Source organism: Astatotilapia calliptera, chromosome 2, assembly GCF_964374335.1.
Source record: "Astatotilapia calliptera chromosome 2, fAstCal68.1, whole genome shotgun sequence".
NCBI lineage: Eukaryota > Metazoa > Chordata > Actinopteri > Cichliformes > Cichlidae > Astatotilapia > Astatotilapia calliptera.
In genome coordinates, this window is record NC_137423.1 from 31,544,462 (window position 1) to 31,557,015 (window position 12,554).

The following is a 12,554-nucleotide window of genomic DNA, read 5'->3' on the forward strand; positions in this document are numbered from 1 at the left end:
CCTCTTAAATAAGCTCTGGCCCAGAGAAACCTGCTTTGGGGTGTTGTTTACATTCAATTTAATGGAGGATAGTGTTATAAATTGCATTAGCAGACCAACTTTTCTTTTGGAAGCTTTTCACAGCTCTTGTAGCATCTTTTGTCTGCCTGAAAACCCTGAACATTTGCCCGCACAATCTTTCACAGTGTCATAACCCCCTCCCCACTGTTACCTTGTTCACAGTAACAATCTGGAACAACTCAAAATTTTAACATCTGACCAGAAATAGTTTAACCTTTTCATGTGTATTATGAAAAAAGTAAATACGGCACACACTCTCTCAAGGTTTTCTTATTGCACAAGCAGCTTTTTAATTCACAAGATCTTTGTTTCATTGTTATTTTTTCATAGATACACAGCAATTTCTTGCTTTTCGTGCTCAGAACAACATAAAAAAACAGCATATCTGTAAATGGAAAAAACACACACAGAAGTACATTTTCAAACACGCTGTAACTACGAGACATCATCATCACAAGTATTTTAGTTTTGAGTGATTTTTTTTGTTGTACCTCATTACTCCGACAGTAGTCAGTCCAACAATGCCAGACTAAGACTTGCTCCTTGTAGTACCATAAACAATCTTTTTGGTCTTTTCAGTCTTTGTGTTTGCCAGTGTCTGTCTAAGACTCTGCCTCGACTGATGAACTCTGACCTTCCTCCACCACACAGCTCTTTGATGGACTCCCTTCCTCATTAGTGCCCTCCATCTCTGTACCGTCTACTGGTTTATCCTCCTGACTGCTCATCGTCTCGTTCTCAGCAGACTCTTCCTCATCTTTCTCTGGCGACACCTCTCCTGCTGCATCATCTCCTTTGTCCTTCTCTTCCTCCTCGTTACCAGCCTTCTCTTTCTCCCCCTTCTCTTTGTCCTTCCTCTCTTTCTCTATTTTGGAGAGGCTGTGGCACAGGGACTGGACATATGTGAACACACACATTGGGTCTGGGTTGTTACCCATCATGAGCATGTCACTCACTTCCAGCAGAGGGCAGCAGTCAGCCAAGGACCTGTCAGGGATACACAAAGGAGGGGAAAGGATAAAGTTGAGGTGACAAGGTGGCAGTCATTCATAGTAATATGAATAAGAGATTTCTAACCAGGTGCATTTACATTAACAGTGTCATTCCATACATTGTTTTCCTGAAACTTTCTTTTTTGGACAGCCAACATGCAGAATTTTATTTTAGTTACATTCTTTTCACAGCAGTTCTCCTTTTGTATTATTCACCGTGACCTTGTTATATTATGTTCTGCATGTAAAGTTCCGACTCTTAAATATTGTAATTGTGTTATTCAGTCTTAGCTGAACTGAACTGAGAGAAGAAAGAATGAAGAAATCCATACTCTGCAGTTTTGAAGGCCAGAGTGAAGTTTTTCTCCCTCTCCTCTGGCTTCAGTGAGCTGTATTCAAAAGCATCTGGAAAGAAACGATGAATCAGAGCGCAGAATGCCATCCCATTGCACCAGGATGACGAGAAGTTTTCTATGTTGATGCCCTAAAAAATGCAAGAGACAGACACATGGGAAGAGCATCTTAAATTAGGTCTTCTTTTATCTCTGGATCTAGAATGCGGATGTGTCGCATTAGATAAAGATTTAACGCTGAGCTCACCTCGTAGTTCCGAGTCTTGTTGCGACACCACTGAAGTATCTTCTGTTTGATTGAAGCTCCTGTAGCCACAGCAGCAGATGACTTCTGAATCTTGAAGTTGCGAGGTATTGGTGTCCTAGCAGTGTTGCAACACAGTTTCTGATTTAACCTCTTGAGGAACATTTTTAACTGTCACACTCTAATTTGAGGTACTAAGCATCATGTAGTTACTCACTCTGGTGCGCCCTTCTGGAACTTGGCGATGATGTCGTTTTTAGCAGACGCTCTTATGGAGCGTGCAGAGGGTCTTGGTCGAGAGAGAGAAGAGGAGGGGGGACCACTCTTTCTTTTGGGCTTTGCCTGCTTTTCTGCTTCTTTTGTCTTTCCTTTGTCTTTTGGCTCTGCATCTTCCTCTGTCACTTGTTTTTTCTTCTCTGCCTCTTGTTCTTTCACATCTTTACCTATTTCCTTTTTCTCTTTCTCTTTGTCCTTCATGTCCTCTCCATCTTTTCCAGTCTCACTACTCTGGATCTCTGCCACTTGCCCTCCTTTCTCGGTTTCTTCTGCATCCTCCTCTTTATCTTTTCCTTCACGTTCAGAATCCTTCACCTCAGCACCAGTAGATGCTTTCTCCTTATCTTGTGCAGCTGCTTCAGTATCATCTTCACCAGACTGTGACACAGTCTGAGGTTTCTTTGTGTCTCCTGACGTCTCCTTTTCTGCCTCTTCTGATACAGTATCTTCCTCAGCCTTATCCTCAGTCTCCATTACCCTCTGACCTTCTGCTCCTTCCCCCAAGTCTTTATTCTCCACCTCTGGCTCGCCGGCCTGTGCAAAAATAAATATGTGACAAACACTCGTAATACATGTCTGTGACAATAGTTCTATCACTTCTAAATTCTAGCCTTATACCAAGGCATCAAGACAAAGTGGAGTTTAAGGTGGAGTATTCAGTATAAGTAACAGTGTAGGTTACACAGTAATTTTCTTTGCTATTTCCTTTCCCTGGGTTTGGGTGAAGAAGGGTATCCCATATAGAATTTTGCCAGATCAGAGATCCAGATTTACCCGCTGTGGTGACCCCTTGTGAAGAAGGGAGAAGCTTCTTCATAGTCATTTCTCTGTGGGGGCACTACATCACATGTTTTCTTTTCAGCATGACTCAGAGGATAGTCTTCCTCTTTTCTTTCAGTTATTTACATCTCTGATAACTATCTTCTTCTTTTCAGTCTTGTAAAGAGGATTTTTTCTGTTTCTTTCATGAAAAAATGTATGAAGAATGAACAAAAGTTTATTGTGTTTTTTATTTTATTTATTTCAGATTTGTAATGCGAGCCATTAGTTCATTTGCTGTGTGTTGTATTTTTTTTTTTAGGTATTTCTTTCATTAACTCTGATTTGTATTTTTAAAATTATTCTTTGTGATTTTTCTGTGTTCTTCAGTTCTTGGTCTTGCTATGTGAAACGTTTGAGCTGTTTACATGAAAGCTGCTGTATAAATAAAGTGGACTTTCCACAAGTTACTCGAGGGATAACACAGTCCTTGTAATGTGAGACCTGGAGCTCTGGGATTTGTTGAGTATTATAAATATACACCTCAGAGTTGGAACTTTCAAGGGGAAAATTGGCCTTTTACAGTTTTAAAACCAATGATCTCACATCATATGTTAAAAATCTTCATACAAAAAAAATGTAATGCATACATTATTATTTCCTCATGATTAAATAGGCCCATGTACCCTGTTTATTAATGACACACCAGGTCAGGCATCACAGCAGTGACTCATCAGTGGGAAAAGGAAACTCCAACGTTGTATGTGTGGCTTAGTGTGTGTCATGTGCACTACTTTGCATAACTTGTGTGAGTGTGTATTTACGTGTGTATGTGTCATTCTTCAGCCAGTAGTAAGAACAGGTGTAGCAAATGCAGCCAACAACCCCTTCTCCCGCTCTGCTGTCCCAACACAGCACCTGCTACAGCCACGAACACTCTCACTGCTTTTTCCCAGTACAGAACATGATGGACAGTCATTGTGGGTGAATGTGAAAATGTTAATGAACATGTTAAATAAATAAATAAATGATACAGACCTGGTTGCTGTTGTTGTTGGTGTCAGTGGGATTGGTTGATTCCGTGGAATCGAATGTGTCCTGTTTGGGTGATTCTCCATCCATGGTGTCCATAAATGTGTGTGTATCAGCTGGATTAGAGGTCAGATCAGACTTTGGTACACTAACGTTTTAATTCAGTCAAAGGTGAAAGCCCCTCTTAATGTCTCTGTGTCCCACTACTCCTGTCTGCCTTTCTCCCCTTCTCAGCAACACTGTCCTGAGTTTTAACACGTATGTGTGTGTGTGTTGGTTTGTGAATATCCGCCTTCACCCGACACCCCCGCCCTCTGCTTTGTAAGGATTCCTGTGCTTCTTTATCTGACCTTTTGGACAACACAGGTTCCCGAAATAGAGTTACAGTGACATAGGCTCAGTCCTCCAGGCCGGACAGCTGCGTCTGCTGTGGAAACCATGGTTGTACACACACACATATACATAAGCACTGAAACCATTAAATATGCCTTCTCTCTTTTAGCAAAATATAGACACAATTTAGCTACCACCTGTCCCGTTTATAAGCTCTTACTGTAAAGTGTGGTGATTTAGAGTACTGTACTGTTGGGATGCTTAAATTAATAAAATTAAAAGCAACAGTTGGGAAACTTATACTTATAGCAAAAGGTCAAGAAAAGGAAACATGAAACAAATCCGCGTGAGTGGTCTATCTCAGCTCTGTTCAAAGCAATAAAATCCACCTAAATATTTTTTTAAGAAATTACACACACTTATTTTATTTTTTTGAAAAAAATAAATGTACTTGACAATAAAATTTTCAGCCCTGAAACCCAAATGTGACTTTTGAGGGCCTTTTCTTAGTGAATGTACATAATTTCCCTTAGAGTAGGCTTTCTTTCTTGAGTGGAATCAAATGGTCCATGTATCATTTCGCTCTAAACTCACTGCAGTTCTCCTGTCAACACCTTGTACATCACGACTCAAATCACAGCTCTTCATCTAATGTAACCTGGATGTTTGTGAAAGAAGGAGCCATGTGGCAAAGGGAGGGGGAGTTCAGCTATTTATAGTTACCCTCCTATAATCTAGTAGATTTCAGAATCTGTACATATGTGGAGGATTCAAATTATTGTCTGTAGCTTAGGTGAAAGGTTTCCAAGGGATTCCCTTGTACTGCTTGTGTGTCCACATTTTTTGCAATTCCCACCAGGGAAAGTAAACCCTTCCAGTATTTTTATGTTAAATACTTGAAAGCGTATATAGGTTACTGCCAGCGTGAGATCCACCTTAACATATAGATCTACAACTTACAAAACTGGATGCCCTTCTTGACAGCCTGAGCAGGGTAAACTTGCTTATACCAGGCCATAAGTGGGACTGTCCACTTATGGGTCACTACAGGTTGCCAACAGAAAACCCAAGTAGTTCCCTTAAGGTCATAAACCCCACATGGGCAGGTCTAAATTCAGGCGCGCATTCGGTCTTTTAACAGATCATAAATTGAGCCCAGTAGTTACATTACATGCAATTTCTACAACCTTAGTCGTTCCCGCACCACCACTAATAAGAAAAGTGACCAGGAGTATTTCATAAGACTTTATTGATTAAACTTGTGCTCATGCCTTTGAGATTCAGCTAGTATTTTATCTGGGAGGAAAGAGGGAAAGAGTTAGTACAGTTACAATATGCAGATTGTGACATGTAGGCATTTTAGGAAACATACCTGCGTAACACCTGTGTAGGGGTAGGGGTGGTCTTTCAGGTAGTGAGTGCTGTGAGAGTAGTCTCGTCCCTGCTCGTAGTCCTGGCTGAAGTGACTGACTGTGCCCGCAGGGTACTGGCCAGTCAGGAACAAGAAGTCAAAGGATGGATACGGACTACCCCACAGCCCACCCATTCCAAACTGTCCTGTGGCAAAGCCTGGGGATGCCAGTCCACCGGCAGCAGCAAAAGCGTCCATCGTAGCTGGGACAGTCCTGCGACCTAGTTCTTCTGTCTCCGACTGGTAGTCCCCAGCCTCAGCAGCCTTCTCATAGTGGGACAACTCTCCTGGTTGGTACGCAGGTACTGGTGGTAGAAGCGCACCAGGCTCATCAGCTGTGCCAGAGGCAAGGCTTTGAGGGTTGGGTGATGATTCCTCACCGAGCTTGGGAGGTGGGACAGCCCAGTTGATTTCTGAGAACAGCAAAATTTAAGCCAAGGTTACCAAGGATTCGGGTCAGGAGATCCTAATGATTGCATTTATACTGCATCATCACACTAGGTACCAGCTGCAGGTTGAGAAGTTGCTCCAGTTTGTGCAGAGCCAGCTGTGCTTCCTCCTGCCTGAGCAGGAGCGGAGTAACTGGAGCCGGTGTATGGTGCTGCCACACTTTGAGCAGCATGTGAGAAACCAGGCTGCTGCACTGCAACACCTCCATATGGAGCACTATAAGGCACAGCTACAGAGGGGTATGGATAAGGTCCTCCCTGGCTTAGGGCAACATTAGCACCAGTATTTGCGCTGCTTCCTCCAGTAGAAACACCAACATTTGAACCTTTTGAAAGAGAAAGCCACACAACACTTGCTGGTAATGTTCACAATAAATGTTTGTAGTGCATCATGAAATATTCCATTATTTACCAGCTGCAGGTCGAACAGCACCTCCACCCTGTGTGGAGCCAGTCGTGTATCCTCCAGCCTGGGCAGGACCAGAAGAACTGGAGCCAGTATATAATACTGGCACGCTCTGGGGAGCATATTGATAGACACCAGGCTGCTGCACTGCAACCCCTCCATACAGAGTATTGTAAGGTACAACCACAGAGGATGGGTATGCATAAGGTCCTCCCCGAGTCAAGGCAACATTACCTGCAGTGTTACTGCTACCGGGGGAAGCACCAACATTTAAATCTAGGAGAAAGCAGAATGCCTTTTTGTAATGAGAGCAATGCACATTTAAACTCATGAAATATTTCACTGGTTATAAGCTGCAGGCTGAACAGTACCCCCAGTTAATGTAGAGCCAGCTGTGTATCCACCAGCCTGATTAGGTTGAGAAACACTGGAGCTGACATATGCTGGGACTAGAACCCCTCTGTATTGAGGGCTGTAGGGAACAAGTCCAGGAGTTAAATTGGCTAAAGTTCCTCTTGGGTTTGAGGCAAGATTATCTGCAGTGTTTACATTAGTTATCCTGTATTGAGTGCTGGGATTAGAGCCTGGGTGAGAAAGAACTGAAATTAATGAAGATTTATCACAAAGTTTTGTATGTTTAGGAATGTTTCACCTACCTTTCTCAAGAGGAAGGCTGCATATATCCACAACCAGCAAGACAAAAAGGGAACCCCTGAAACCATTTGAAAATATCAATCACGTGCCTACAAAAAGTAGTCAGTTGTGTAAAAAGAGAAAGCCAACTACACCTGCCACATACCCCAGTGAGAGGCTTGCAGTCATCATTCTGAAGGCAACCAGTAGAACAAAAGGTGAAGGGTTAAAAATGCTGCGAGAAAGCAGTCTTAACCAATCAGAGCTTAAAGAAGTAATGGAATACACCTGCTGGAAAGGTGACTCAAGCTTGAGTCAAAGATAAGGAGTATCATAAAGGTGGCTATCAACTGGGCTTCAACAATCAACAATTCCTATATGAAGACAATGAGTCCAATCAGAGACATTATCAGATGATGAAAATAAAATGATGGTAAAATCTAGAAATAGTATGAAAAATAAAGATTTAAAATGCAACACTGATGCAAATAATACAAGTGATTCATGTGGCAGAAATGCATAGTATAAAGTACAAGTATAAAAGCATTTATACATTTTGTGCATCACATGTCACATCCCAGTGATAATGTGATGTGCATTTGTGCTGCTGTAACTACAGCTGGGTTTTATTCATGGTGTTTATAAGGTACTAAAGGTACAGCTTAACAGTGTGCACATATAAAACATATTTAGCCAACAGTCTTTAGGGCACTTAAACATGCTGTAAATAAAGGAATCAGTGGAGACGTAACACTTTTAGATGGAAACTGTCTACATAACCTGGCTTAACCAGGTTAAGCGTTCAGTACAAGTTACCGCAGTGATTTCCCAGGTAAAAACAGAGCCACGTCTGTGACGTGTAAAGCTTTGAGATCGACCTGCTTGCAGACTCATTATTCTCACTTCATAGTTACACCTGTTAGGTGCGAGGAGCTGCTGACTACCCTACAACAATCTCAGATGGTGTAGACGTCAAATTCTGAAAAATAACAAGGGTTCATTTGCATTTGTTATTTGGATAGATGATTCCATTTTTGTGGAAATCTAAGCAGTTTTATGCTAATCATCAGTGACAGTTCATCTCTCACTGTTCTGTTGACCTTTTCTGTGAGATGTGCGAACACTGAGCCAATACGACCCTTATTAGACTTCTAGCTTTTTGGACATTTCAGCAACATTATACATTTGTTAGGAAGAAATGTGCAATAAAAATGAAGTTTAATTAAAATTCACTTTAATGGGAAATAAAATAATTTGTCTCATGTAGGTCCTAAAACCATCTCTCATAAACAGAGCTTAAATCTCAATAATGTACAGCTGTTGGTCACAATAACAATAAACAATGAAACTGCTTAAAATGAATTACTATATATTTTTTATAACATAGTGACCCTTATAAGAAACATCACATGCCACAAGTGCAGATAATAGTACCTCAGAACAGATTAAGACCAACTACAGTTACAAAGTACTTTCACATGAAAATATAGGTGAAATAGAATAAGGTTAACCGACCCCTGCTCTTGAGCAGCACATGGGGATGGGGAAAAGGGAAGATCTCTTATAATAATTTAGTTCAGTTAATATAGGAACAGCTCCAAAACCAGACCCTACATTTGCTGTTGGCTAGCTCTGAACAGCATACAGACAGAAGCAGCAGTTCACAACAAGTGACTCATGGTAGTCTTTGTAAGGTAAGCCCTACAATATGAGAGCAATAACCTCAGGGATCATATCATCCCATGTGGTAAAATACTTGGCAAAAATAGGGAGGACAAACATCCTTTTAACAGGAATACACATCCAAGAGAAATAGACGCCTGCTACGACTAGCTAGGATGCTACAGAACAGTGAGACGCAGCAATGAAGAGCAAAGAAAAACCCAGACAACACACGATACACAAAGAAGACTGGGGGTTGGACTGAAGTGAGAAACAAGTAAACAAACAAATAACAAACCCTACAAAAACCACAAATCAAAAACATATACCTCCAGAGCCCGAGATACCTGACAAGGCAAACAACTGCCTTGGTGGAGCTGAAAAGGTGATCTTTAACACAAATCTTAAAAATAAAGGGTCTGTCTATGTGCCAATAAAATAAATCTTTCATTTACAGTTACAGTGGTGAATAATCATATTTAATATTTACAAAGTTTCAAATATTGAGGGCATTATGTGTGAAAGTCATCTCTATGAGCCAGTGCTCAAACTGTTTTTTGTTGTTGCTCATTTCCATATTATGTCAATGACAACTGATATCATTTATATGGCCATCTCATGGCACACGTCTATGGCTGTGAGTTCAGAAGAAGCCCCACCCAAACGCTGTTCAAAGCTTTTGCATGCTAGAGGCAGCCAGTCCAAAGGAAATTAATTTCAAGGGAGGGGGAAGGGAACTGAAATTTCTTGTTGCAGACAGGAAATGAACTTGAGAGGTGCACCAAGACCACTATAATAAAAATAAGGATTTTAAACTGCATCATGCAAAGCTACTCTAGTAATCCACAAATAAAGATGGAACTAGAAATTAGCAAAATAGTCTTCGTTGTTTTGGTCTTATATGGCCTGCAGTTACTTCATAAATGGTGGTTAATGTGAAAAGTGGAGCTGTAATGCATAGCTGTTAGTCTTTCACATGGAGCTGAGGACATAAAGTCAAGAGAGTAGAAAGGATTGTGGATTTGTAAATGCTGTTAACACCTGTGTGGGAGTGTCTGCAAATCATTGACGATAAACTGTTGCATGTTCATTTGACATGCTAGTTACAGAAATCACAGCATTCATCTGTACTACAAGTTTGTGTAGAGGAGCGTTATTAAAACTTGATTTATTGGCCACATGGGGGAAGCATAATATAAAGCAGCAGGCTTGTCCTATAGTGTTTATACTCCGATGCAGCAACATCATGCAATACAAATGTTCATGTTTTATGCCAACAGAATCTGAAATTTGCAAGCCAGTTACATGCCATAGATTTTTACATTTCCTCACTTTAAGACCTGAAAAGGAACTACTGTATGGCAAACTAGTAAAGTGAATTCTGTGTAGTCTCACTCCCAACATGACAGATGTCTTAGTTATCTAAAGTGCTTTAATTTCTGTGGGAAATTAAATACCTAGAATTATTAGCTTGTCTTTATCATGCCAATTAGTTGATCAGGGTTTTAAAAAGTTGCCTAAATCTGCCCAAGTTTGGAAATCATTGGGGCCTTACACTAGGGTCTTGCTTTTTGTATCAGAGACCGAAGATATACTAGAAGCTATAGACTACTGAACCATTAAGTATCCAAGGCTGACTACAGCAATTGGCATTTATCCACAGACATATGAACAGGCACTAGAGCCTTGCCGGAGTAGCAAGGGAGGGTGGGTGTAAAGCTTCATTACCACTCACTACAGAGGAGACTGAAGTCACTGTTTCAAAACACTGAAAACCAAGTTTATTGTATCACATGGAGTCATTCACCAGTTCATTGTGTTGCCCAGTTCAGTAAGCCGATTGGATTCAGCTAGTATTTTATCTGAAAGACAAGAGGGAAGTGTAAGTACAATTACAACATGCAGTTGTGGTAAAATTTAGACATTAGGAAACATACCTGCAAAACACCTGTTTAGGAAGAAGCGGGTACCATTTGTGCTCCAACCTGGTAATAACCTCCCACCACTGGACTGCTCACATACAAGCTGGGAGTCTGAAGGCTCTGAGCTGCTCCAACAGCCCCCACTGACTGTGCAAAGCCAGGGTAGGGGTGGTCTTTCAGGTAGCGAGTGCTGTGAGAGTAGTCTCGTCCCTGCTCGTAGTCCTGGCTGAAGTGACTGACTGTGCCCGCAGGGTACTGGCCAGTCAGGAACAAGAAGTCAAAGGATGGATACGGACTACCCCACAGCCCACCCATTCCAAACTGTCCTGTGGCAAAGCCTGGGGATGCCAGTCCACCCGCAGCAGCAAAAGCGTCCATCGTAGCTGGGACAGTCCTGCGACCTAGTTCTTCTGTCTCCGACTGGTAGTCCCCAGCCTCAGCAGCCTTCTCATAGTGGGACAACTCTCCTGGTTGGTACGCAGGTACTGGTGGTAGAAGCGCACCAGGCTCATCAGCTGTGCCAGAGGCAAGGCTTTGAGGGTTGGGTGATGATTCCTCACCGAGCTTGGGAGGTGGGACAGCCCAGTTGATTTCTGAGAACAGCAAAATTTAAGCCAAGGTTACCAAGGATTCGGGTCAGGAGATCCTAATGATTGCATTTATACTGCATCACCACACTAGGTACCAGCTGCAGGTTGAGAAGTTGCTCCAGTTTGTGCAGAGCCAGCTGTGCTTCCTCCTGCCTGAGCAGGAGCGGAGTAACTGGAGCCGGTGTATGGTGCTGCCACACTTTGAGCAGCATGTGAGAAACCAGGCTGTTGCACTGCAACACCTCCATATGGAGCACTATAAGGCACAGCTACAGAGGGGTATGGATAAGGTCCTCCCTGGCTTAGGGCAACATTAGCACCAGTATTTGCGCTGCTTCCTCCAGTAGAAACACCAACATTTGAACCTTTTGAAAGAGAAAGTCACACAACACTTGCTGGTAATGTTCACAATAAATGTTTATAGTGCATCATGAAATATTCCATTATTTACCAGCTGCAGGTCGAGCAGCACCTCCACCCTGTGTGGAGCCAGTCGTGTATCCTCCAGCCTGGGCAGGACCAGAAGAACTGGAGCCAGTATATAATACTGGCACGCTCTGGGGAGCATATTGATAGACACCAGGCTGCTGCACTGCAACCCCTCCATACTGAGCATTATAAGGTACAACAACAAAGGATGGGTATGCATAAGGGCCACCCTGGCTTAAGGCAACATTACCTGCAGTGTTTGTGTTACCTCTCCGGTAAGGAGTGCCTGGATAATAGCCTGAGGGAGAAGGAAACATTAATAGAAGTTAAGCACTACAGTTTGTATATATGGAAAAGTTTCACCTACCTTTCTCAAGAGGAAGGCTGCATATATGCACAATCAGCAAGACAAGGACTGAACCCCTAAAACATTTGTAAAAGATCATTAACTATAATAGGCCAGAAGATCAGAAATTAAAATACACTTGCCACATACCCCAAGAAGTAGTCTGTTGTCATCATTCTGAAGGCTACCAGCAATAAAGTAAAGTTGACTGAGGTGAAGGCTTATAAATGCTGCCAGAGAGCAGTCTTAACCAATCAGAGCCTAATGACTAAAAAAGAAACACCTGCCTGAAAAGTGAATCACGCTTCAGCGTAAACTGCTCAGGTGTTTGAATGAAGATAACACATTTTAATTTGTGTTTGTTCTTTTTCTTGTTGTTGTTGATGATGATTATATTTTTTGTTGAAAGCAAATGCAACTTTAATCCAACCATTAATGCACCTTTTTCTCCTCTCACTGTTCTGTTGATCTTTGTTGTGAATTGAGGCACAGCATCACCTTTGATCAGATTTCTAGTCTGTTTGAAAATTTCAGCGTCAATATAAAAAATGTAAAACAAAACACAAATAATGTATCACAGTATCACACCAATGTAGTACTGGTGATGGAGGGAGTGGAAGAAATCCCTTTCAATAACTATTCACTGAGAGGACCAGA

The 12,554-nt window shown here is 41.9% G+C and overlaps 3 protein-coding genes across 5 annotated transcripts; all 3 read right to left on the reverse strand.

The window, feature by feature from the left end:
* Positions 1 to 325: 325 nt before the first annotated feature.
* Positions 326 to 4,016, reverse strand: smtnl1 (smoothelin-like 1). 2 transcript variants are annotated; one of them, XM_026180354.2, is made up of 5 exons: positions 3,723 to 4,016; positions 1,867 to 2,459; positions 1,653 to 1,767; positions 1,385 to 1,536; positions 326 to 1,047 (listed from the first exon to the last, which is right to left on the reverse strand). In XM_026180354.2, exons 1-5 carry the CDS (start codon positions 3,813 to 3,815, stop codon positions 663 to 665), a joined length of 1,338 nt encoding a protein of 445 aa, XP_026036139.1. In that variant the 5' UTR covers positions 3,816 to 4,016; the 3' UTR covers positions 326 to 662. The 2 variants fall into 2 exon arrangements, with proteins under 2 accessions (XP_026036139.1, XP_080145189.1); XM_080289063.1 differs by lacking the exon at positions 3,723 to 4,016 and adding an exon at positions 3,509 to 3,635.
* A 1,265-nt stretch (positions 4,017 to 5,281) lies between these two features.
* On the reverse strand, positions 5,282 to 7,211 carry LOC113029477 (uncharacterized). The gene is made up of 6 exons (XM_080289078.1): positions 7,115 to 7,211; positions 6,972 to 7,027; positions 6,322 to 6,591; positions 5,966 to 6,235; positions 5,422 to 5,873; positions 5,282 to 5,345 (listed from the first exon to the last, which is right to left on the reverse strand). Exons 1-6 carry the CDS (start codon positions 7,138 to 7,140, stop codon positions 5,334 to 5,336), a joined length of 1,086 nt encoding a protein of 361 aa, XP_080145204.1. The 5' UTR covers positions 7,141 to 7,211; the 3' UTR covers positions 5,282 to 5,333.
* Positions 7,212 to 10,368: 3,157 nt separating this feature from the next.
* Positions 10,369 to 12,111, reverse strand: LOC113006380 (uncharacterized). 2 transcript variants are annotated; one of them, XM_026142332.2, is made up of 7 exons: positions 12,048 to 12,100; positions 11,919 to 11,974; positions 11,802 to 11,849; positions 11,574 to 11,714; positions 11,218 to 11,487; positions 10,548 to 11,125; positions 10,369 to 10,472 (listed from the first exon to the last, which is right to left on the reverse strand). In XM_026142332.2, the coding sequence occupies exons 1-6, from the start codon at positions 12,071 to 12,073 to the stop codon at positions 10,563 to 10,565; spliced, it is 1,104 nt and encodes a 367-aa protein (XP_025998117.2). In that variant the 5' UTR covers positions 12,074 to 12,100; the 3' UTR covers positions 10,369 to 10,472; positions 10,548 to 10,562. The 2 variants fall into 2 exon arrangements, with proteins under 2 accessions (XP_025998117.2, XP_025998107.2); XM_026142322.2 differs by having other exon boundaries at positions 11,574 to 11,849; positions 12,048 to 12,111.
* Between the last annotated feature and the right edge of the window lie 443 nt (positions 12,112 to 12,554).

Coding starts and splice junctions, on each gene's coding strand:
- smtnl1 (XM_026180354.2), bottom strand. CDS start 3,815: ATGGACACCATGGATGGAGAATCACCCAAACAGGACACATTCGATTCC. Junction 1,537..1,652: donor ACAAGACTCGGAACTACGAG/GTGAGCTCAGCG, acceptor TGCATTTTTTAG/GGCATCAACATAGAAAACTT. Junction 1,048..1,384: donor CTGGCCTTCAAAACTGCAGA/GTATGGATTTCT, acceptor TATCCCTGACAG/GTCCTTGGCTGACTGCTGCC.
- LOC113029477 (XM_080289078.1), bottom strand. CDS start 7,140: ATGATGACTGCAAGCCTCTCACTGGG. Junction 7,028..7,114: donor ACTGCAAGCCTCTCACTGGG/GTATGTGGCAGG, acceptor AAATGGTTTCAG/GGGTTCCCTTTTTGTCTTGC. Junction 6,592..6,971: donor CAGCCTTCCTCTTGAGAAAG/GTAGGTGAAACA, acceptor GCTTTCTCCTAG/ATTTAAATGTTGGTGCTTCC.
- LOC113006380 (XM_026142322.2), bottom strand. CDS start 12,073: ATGATGACAACAGACTACTTCTTGGG. Junction 11,975..12,047: donor ACAACAGACTACTTCTTGGG/GTATGTGGCAAG, acceptor CAAATGTTTTAG/GGGTTCAGTCCTTGTCTTGC. Junction 11,488..11,573: donor TGCTGCTCGACCTGCAGCTG/GTAAATAATGGA, acceptor CTCTTTCAAAAG/GTTCAAATGTTGGTGTTTCT.